Raw genomic sequence first — 8,473 nt, 5'->3', positions numbered from 1 at the left:
CTTATATGGGCATATATATATATATCTCTCTCTCTCTCTCTATATATATATATATATATATGAATGTAGGTATGGCCATAAACTCGCAATAATAGCAGTAATAAGATCTAGAATCTTTTCAACTCCGATAGCCCAACTTTACTTACCTGAGAAAAATGCGTGTTTGCGCCGACTCAGTCGGAAAAAAGGCAGAAGCGAGATCCAACTGAGGATGTTTTGATGGATACTGGTCAAAGACACCCTACAAGGTCTTTTAAACGGGAGCGTATAGGCTGTCAGTTTTTCGACGCAATCCGTCATATAAGCATCGCTGACAGGACTAAATCTCAACTGAAAACACAGAATGGCCCAGTAGCTCCTCAGTAAATAAATGGTCATGGAGTGCCTCTTTCCACGACTATGTCCCACCGACCTGTGTTCTATTGATAGAGAAATGGGTATGATTGATGCCGAGAAACACTGTACGAAGGGGTTGTATGTTGTTACCGGTTTGTCTTCTAAGACCAACAGTTTACCCTGCAAGAATTTCAGTAACAGTCAAGGTGATGTTCTCAATGATTTGGCGCTCTTTCGGTAGATGTCTTAGACTAGTTACAGAAAAAAGGGAATTGTTTAGTATCAGCACTTCTTCTGGGTCCTCCAGTTGTTTGGCTGGCAAATGTTTCACACATCCGAGCAGGTGAACCTGGGCTTAAGTACAGAACGGGCGACTATAAATCACGTCCTGGACGAATCATTGCTTGCCGACTTCTAACCCATTCTGGAAGGTCTTGAAAATTACCCAGTTTCCAGATTACTGTTAAATATCAGTGAATCGTCTGGGTAAGCCGCAGAATCTTGCCGAGGAGTCCGTTTATTCTCATTCACTTGTAGTGAGTTAACTTGACCGTTTTTCTTTTAAGTTGAGTGTGAATATTCTGATTAAACACGTGACGAGACGCGTGAAACGCAAACAACCACAGTTGATCGCCAAAATCATGTTTCAGATCGTAGCTGGCAAGGCTTGGCAAGAAGGCGTATTGAGGGGGTCAGCTGAGCGAATCCACAAATTTCCCGTAGAGGGGAAGATATAAGCTCAGGAAAATTCTAATTGTTCTTTTGCATATAATCAGTGAATTCAATAGAGCCTGTTGAGAATGCAGTACTCATAACACCAATCATTACTGTGATATTTGGGTTGAGCTTCCTGGCACAAAAATGTACAGTAATAAAGCGCCCAGATAAATTCTTCACTCAAAATTAGGTTATACTTAAAAAAATATAACAAACACGAGTGCAAAGGCCTTATTGGAAACAACCGAATGGTTTTGACTTGAAAGTGGTTACCATTTGTTGACAGGTATTCCACTGAGCAGGCAGTCACCATGCAAAACATTCGAACTTGCACACTCGACGCTTCAAGGTTTTAATGCAAGTGTACTTGGTGATAAATAATTCAAATCAGCAAATATTGGCGCCACTCACTGCTGTTCGGAATTCAACACTGTGTCTGGCAAAGGCTACATAGACTTTAGTTCTATAAAGCTGATCATGGTTTGGCAAAGCTCCACTAGTTCCCAGCATAACTGACAGGGATCGGTAAGAACACTGACAAAAATACTCTTCACTTTACAACGTGGAAATTTTGGGTCGTTCTGTGTCCATAATGCAATTAGATCACGTCTAATGAGGGGACTAATAGCAACAGTTGTTAGGTTAATTAAAGTGAGGCTAAGTGCTATCGCAGGTCTAATGATCAAGCAACATTTTCATCTTTCATTCTTATTACGGCTTACCAAGAGACAGAGCAAATCAACATAAATTACGACCGTTCATTCCAAAAATCCATTGAGTTTCGAAAATTAATCCCTGGGGTTGGAAGCAGCCGTCCACGGTATATTGTGTAAGCAGCGTATTAAGGGAAACTATGCAGATCACAATTATGCCCACCTTTCTAAACCAAATATCCGTTTAAAATAGCCGCCTTGTTTTGATTCATTTGGAGCATTTTCCAACTAGAAGCAGATAACATATTTCGTTCCTGCTAGCTCACTCATTCTTGACAATCGTAGGATTACCGTAAGTATTACGATGGGACGCCATGAAGTTTACGGATGGACAAATCAGCTGTATTTCATGGTCCCCTTAGAGATCTTCATGGGATGACTTCCTATTACTGTGGTGCGGACCTTTGGCTTAGGTTGTTTCTTGAACAGTCAGTTTAGTCTCACTTCCATCAGTTGACAAAATAATTTAGTTTGAACAAGATTAATGGTTGAACTTGTAATATCAATGAGATTCTCGGATGCATTGCACGAGCTGGACTGACAGGTTCGGTTCTAGGAACATTTTAATCAAAATTATACAAGTTTGTTTATGGTGAACGCATGTATCCTTCACTCATTTATTGTTTTTGAAGCTTTAATAGTGACTGTTGGCCAAGTTATCTCGTCCTATCTGATAGTCATGCCCCGGAAGAACGAAAACTTAACAGCGGTACGGAGCTCAGGAATTGCCTATAGATAAATGCACACAGATAAAATGTCTCACAACGCTCTTTGCCATATTTACTGGATTTCGCTTCACCTGTTTCCTTCTATGCTATTTTACACATCGATTGGTCAGTTTTGCTCTGCCATATCACAGAAATCCCAAAACAGTCGCGGAAAAACTACGCGCGGGATTCTTCGTACCATGAGAGGTGATAGTTTTGGTTTCACTTGCGTCCAAACACTTCCGTGTGTCACTCACGCCCGTCTAGCATGCTCAGTCCTATTAATATTTTAAGTAATCTTACGGTCATCCAGAAGTTTGTGTATATCCAGTTAATTGAGCCAGGAAATCGACCATGAATTAGTGGTTGTGCGCAAACGCAACCCCCCCCCCCGCTACGCTTCCCAATAACGCACTGATGATGTCACTTCGATTGGTGATGAAACGTTTGCGATCAAATTGTCCAGCTCAGCAAACAAGCCAACGACCATCTATGCTACCTGAGCTACCGACATTTTCCTCCATAGAAAATCAATATACGCTCTTCTGTCAGTGCGAAAGCAAGGCAGATGGATTAAAAACTGTCAGCTAACCAGAGCATGTAGACCTAATAATGGAGGCTACGCTCTAGGTAAAAAAAACTGCGCACAGAACAATTTACCGCTGAACTTTGAAGCTGGTAGGGTGAATATTTCCAGCTGTAGCAGACAACCGTAGATTCTTCCAATGTGCGCTACTACGGCACGCATTCCACTTCCAGAGTAAGGTCGTTCCGCTTCACAAATTGATCTTATTTTACATTCTGCTACCTCTTTTTCGTTGATATTGTTTTCTAGAGTAGGCGGATCTGTTTCGACCGTCCGTGGTGCTTGATGTTTGATCTGCAAACGTTTTGGCTCCAACAGACTTCTGTAGGAGCTTGCTTTCTTGTCTTTCTTGGGTTTATACATGGCTGCGAATAGTGTTTATTACTAACCGGATACCCGTCTTTACGATTCCAGGTTGCTTGTAGGCTAGTTCCTAATCCCCGTCGCCTTGTGATTCGTTCCCATTTTATTTGACTAATTTTTCGAACACAGCTGATATTCATAACAAAATAAGTAGGACTCCTTTATTTTTTGTCATTGGTGGCGAATAATTTTTGACTTTTTCTTGTTCTCATCATACTGCGTCGTCCCACTAGTGCGATGTGACATAGAAGTTTTTACTTGCGATATTACAGTTGGTATATCTAATATATCCAGCGCGTTTTGGAAAGTAGTATGATATTCTTATTCATTAGTCCATCATGTTTTGCTGGTACTAATTTTAATACATTTACTGGTGTACCGCCGTTACTAGTAATCAGGCATACGAGTAGTCTGTGGTCGTCTTAAAGCGCCGCCCCGCATTTAATGAAAGCCGGGTTTTATTACGGAACTTGTGGAGCCGCTTTGCAGCGTCAGTAGTCAATGAATGCCCGTGAAAGTTCAAGAACTAGCCCGGTATTATGGGCAGCACAACGTCAGAACCGGTGGCGTCAACGATATTATGCCAGTTTCACTCAGACAGCCTGTTGAATTGGCTCTGAATAGTCTCCGATATTTTGTCTCCCTCCCCATTCTCAATACCAGTATTCGCTTTTTCATCTTACTTTGATCTCCTGCTTCAATTGTCAGGAGCCGTTATATGCAAAGTCTCTGGAGTTCTTTTGAACATATCAGAAGGGGAATGTCGGAATCTGAAGGTCAGAAATTTGAGCCACATCCAGTCGCATTGCCAGTTGATTTGGGGACGCGCTGAATTACGAAGGGGATATTTTAACCTTTTAAAACAGCGATAGTGGTTACTAAGTGTTGAACTTTTTTTCTTTCTTTTGAGTTACATTCACCATCTCCTCTGATGGCTTCCTCTTATACTGTTACATTCTCTGATGAACTTACTGTCGACCAATGTTCGACGGAACAATTCAAGATATCGATCTTCCCTCAGATACAAAACTACTATGTATGTTAAATGCGGATATCGCCGCAACGATTATTTAAACTGCTCAAATGTTGCGACATTTAGCTTTCCCAATTTTTCACCAACATTCCTTCGCTGTTAACTGATTGGGAACACTGTCTTTTTAGACTTAGATCATATGCAAATCGAATTTATTCAGCCCCAACATGCCATACCATCTGCCACAATAAAAACTTGATAATAGTAAAAAAGTGTTTGCCACTATAATATACGTCCCGTTCTGGAAATGCTCCTGAATCCAGGACTGCATCGAAAAGTTCACCTTTGTTTTATTGTCACTTCAGTTTCCTAATGTTATCACATGTTTAAAAGTCTTCCTCCAGGTAACCTTGTTTTTGCTCGAGGAACCACGTCACGGAACTTCATCTCCTTCCATGTTTCCTTTGTTTAAACGCACGTTAAGCGAACTTTCTTATTCGTACACCATTTTATGTTCCCAAAGTTTTTTAAAACGACTGAAAAACCTAATGTCATGTTGGTTCTTTCACTGTTGTGTGGAGTAGCATTCACCGATGGCTCAGTTTTACTTGTTGGGAACATCCTCACTAGAGTGGAAGATCGCTGAGTACAATGCCCAAATCAAGGCATGTCTCGGCATACTTGCTTTGATGCTCCGTGTGCAAAAGTTAGCGACTGAGTGTGGTGCGGCAGGATGCACGCTATAAAGAATTTGTTGTAAAATCGGCGTGCTTTTATCAGAGAAAACGGTTAGTTCCAATGCTGCAAGGACTCCCATCAACTTATCCTCTGAGGTCTGAGGACTATGTACTCCAAAGAACGCAATAAACAGCATCTGAATGGTATGAATTTGACATCTTCAAAAGTTGTTTTTCAAATAGATTGGACATGTTTGTTGAGCAGGAACACATCTTTTCTCATTTTAAGACATTTTGGTTCCTGGCCCACTGCTTTGCAAACTTCTAGTACAGGCCTTCAAATGCAGTTTTCTTTTGTCTTTTAATTAGAAAAACTGGAAAAGTAAGCTGATTCCCATTCATACCTGACTTAGGCGGAATTTGCCATTTCTTATACAGGAATCAGTAATTATCCCGAATATGGCCAAACTGAAGGTCTGTGACAACAAATGTGCCATAGAAACATCATATATATCACAATCCTCCAAACTTTTTCACACAGGTTTCATCTCTAGTTATTCCTTTTTTGTTCTGTAGTAAACTATACTTAATCAGATGTTATTTGTAACTCGTCTCACTGGAATATTGTGTTGTCTAAGGGATAATTGGTACTTTGGGTCAAAACAGTGAAGCAGATTATTCTACTAGTGTACCGATGATACTACTGATGGAAGAGGGATGCGAGTAGTATGTTTTATCGTAAATTCGCTTTGGTCTCTTGAAAACGGAGATCTGTTGCGGAATTTGTAAAGTCGCTTTGTAGCATTTGCTTGGATTTGGGCAACGGTCAATGAATATTCAGGAAAGTTTTGGAATACGCTTTCAAAAAGAGGATGGATATTCCGTTTTTGTAAACAAGGTGCATATAAGCGTTTTGCTACCCTGTCCAACAGTCTGTACCTATTCATTTGGCGTTTTCTAATAAATATTCCGCAGCAAAGGCCTTCTCCTTCCACTAGCAGGTGAACTAGACAAAACATGAACACAGGCACCCTAGGGCTCTTCTGTACGACTGCATAGAATCTTTGGAACTGTTGCAATGTATTGCTGGTTAGTACAAGCAACTCACTTTGCCACTTTGAGATAATTTCTTTCTGTCTACTCTGCAACTGGTTCAGATTTGCATATAGTTTATTCATTCTATCCTAACGTTTGTTTGACCTTTAGATTTCAACCTGGTCGACTTTCTGTACCATCGCTCTGGTTTCAGGTTTCCATTATACTCTCGGTATCAATCTTCTTTTCCAAATTATGAACAAAGGATTACCTCCACCTTATTTTGTTTTCGGAGGAGTGAAGATCACCAATGTTGTCAAAATTGATCTGTTGGAGGTGTCTTGAGCTGATATTGGATTCGTTATCCTTAAGAATGCAGTATTTGATTAGAAGGTAAGTGCGTCACATGCTCTCGCGGTGACTGGGTTTTCACTGAGGAGCCGTTTTATCGCCGTAAAGTTTCTCCCATAAACCCCGATCCGCAGATTTATGTTTCGCGGTGCCCACAAAATCTAAACTGATGCCAGAAGCCAATAATATAAAAACCATATATCCTACTCCAAAATTGACTGGACGGTTGGCTTGTTTGAATGATCTCAACAGCGCATCGAAACGCAAGATGTGCAAATCACCTGAAAGAATTGTAATTGGACTACTTGCTTTGCGAACCGAATGTTTGGATACCTTCAGCGCTGTTTCATAAATTTTGCGATGTAAAACCCGAATCATTCTCGTTTGCGCTTCAACCACTATTGTGCAATATGATAGTGCACCTGCACCAGTTCTTTAGGGAGACCACACAAGTACCCGGGTATCAGCGAATTCTGTATTTATTAAACATCCCAGCATATTGGCTAACTAAACAGCATTACTTTTAAGATCCCGATAATACGTAACGTTCCGGAGACACCTCTGGAATGCTATTCTGCCAGGGATTGGTGGTTTACATCTTCTATGCCAAAAAGTCAAACCTGCTGTACGAAAATGCGCGCAATCTGCTCTGCATGCAACAACAATTTAGTGCTTGTCCACTTTGAGCAACTCGAAACACACTGAAAAATTAGGAGGTAAATTTTGAGCTATGGCTACACACCTTCCTTTGGCTATATTGGACCACTTTCGTTCGTTATAAAAAAAGGGATGAAACTCTGATTCGACTGTTTAATTTTCTACACGTTTTGACTAAGGCAAACTTTGTTTTCTTTCTTTTGTAAAACCATTCTGAACTAAGTAAAATCTCTCTATTATCTGTAAAGTAACTTTATGTGAATAGGTCAAAACCGTTAAAAAGGGCTCGCTCCAAAATGGCATTCTTCCTGGACGGAAAAACATTAAAGCTCAATTGCACCTCTGAAAGAAAAGCTAAGGTGTTAATTAAGTCAGCCTACCCCGTGCATGTTTGGCTGTGTAAACATAAACATAAACACATAAACTATCGTGTGAAAAGTTCTCACTAGCTTTCGACGACCGCCATCAAAATCAAGTAGACTTTTATGAGAAGCGTCAATCCGAAATTTTCCCGTTTGCGCCATGAGGCTTTAAAACGATGAAACCACGTCGCAACCAATGCAAAAACAGTAGTGCAAGTCTTTAGTGAAAATTTATTGGAGAAAACTGAAAAGATCACACGGCTTGCGATCAATTAATCATGTAACATCATTCGCCTCCAGGTTCATCTAACCCGGGTAAACAAGGGGTGGTAGTTCACCGTTTCCACCGTAGCCTGAGAAAAAAAATAAAGACAAGGAAAATTAGTCAGTTATCCGGCTGCACTAAAAAAAGAACAAACATACTTCTATGTGACCTACACATATTTTGGTGCTATTGACGTACAAATTCTACGGGGTAAATGGCTTCGTTTGATAGATACTTGAAATCAATTTTTAAATTGGCCTTTCTTGAGCAGTAATCTCCAAAACGGCAATGAACTTATGGAACTATAGAGGAAAATGTCGGTAGCGTAGATGGTCGTTGGTTTGTTCGCCGATTGCAAACTTTTCATCACCAGTCAAGGTGACATCATCAATGCGTTACTGAGGAGCTTAGTGGTGCGTAGTGGTGGGTTAGTGGTTGTGGTTAGTGGCACAACCACTTTTTGATTATCGCTGAATCATTTTGATCTCTATTCTCGCTGTTGACCATAAAACATCCGTGTCTGGAACTCCTAGTCCTGAAGCGTGGGTTCACTTTTCTTTTCCCCTCCCATCTCACCATCAATATAAACACGAAGCATCCATTTCTACACAGCTCCAACTCGAAGTACAACAATAAAGGCTGTGCTTCAGCCTACCTCCTAGACGAGAGCTAAAAAAACGTAGTGAGGACAAACCGATCCTTGTAACCATCACGCATCTACAAGAGTCCTA

The 8,473-nt window shown here is 40.6% G+C and overlaps 3 protein-coding genes across 3 annotated transcripts in view; 1 reads left to right on the top strand and 2 right to left on the bottom strand.

The window, feature by feature from the left end:
• The window catches only part of T265_03435 (hypothetical protein), a gene marked incomplete at both ends in the record, with an annotated part of 7,913 nt that extends 4,491 nt beyond the window's left edge, over positions 1-3,422 (bottom strand). Inside the window, one exon of the mRNA XM_009167919.1 lies at positions 3,134-3,422. Coding sequence (XP_009166183.1) covers positions 3,134-3,422 — 289 coding nt within the window. The remainder of the gene's footprint in view (positions 1-3,133) is intronic.
• T265_03436 (hypothetical protein) overlaps positions 1-8,473 on the top strand; it is a gene marked incomplete at both ends in the record, with an annotated part of 96,065 nt that overhangs the window by 19,942 nt on the left and 67,650 nt on the right. The window lies entirely within an intron of this gene.
• The window catches only part of T265_03437 (hypothetical protein), a gene marked incomplete at both ends in the record, with an annotated part of 21,818 nt that continues 18,344 nt past the window's right edge, over positions 5,000-8,473 (bottom strand). The window contains 2 exons of the mRNA XM_009167921.1: positions 5,000-5,269; positions 7,789-7,830. Of these exons, the coding sequence (XP_009166185.1) occupies positions 5,000-5,269; positions 7,789-7,830 (312 nt within the window). The remainder of the gene's footprint in view (positions 5,270-7,788; positions 7,831-8,473) is intronic.

This window comes from Opisthorchis viverrini (assembly GCF_000715545.1).
Source record: "Opisthorchis viverrini unplaced genomic scaffold opera_v5_49, whole genome shotgun sequence".
NCBI classification, from domain to species: domain Eukaryota; kingdom Metazoa; phylum Platyhelminthes; class Trematoda; order Opisthorchiida; family Opisthorchiidae; genus Opisthorchis; species Opisthorchis viverrini.
Note: the sequence above shows the minus strand (reverse complement) of the source record. Positions and strands in the feature narration are given on the sequence as shown.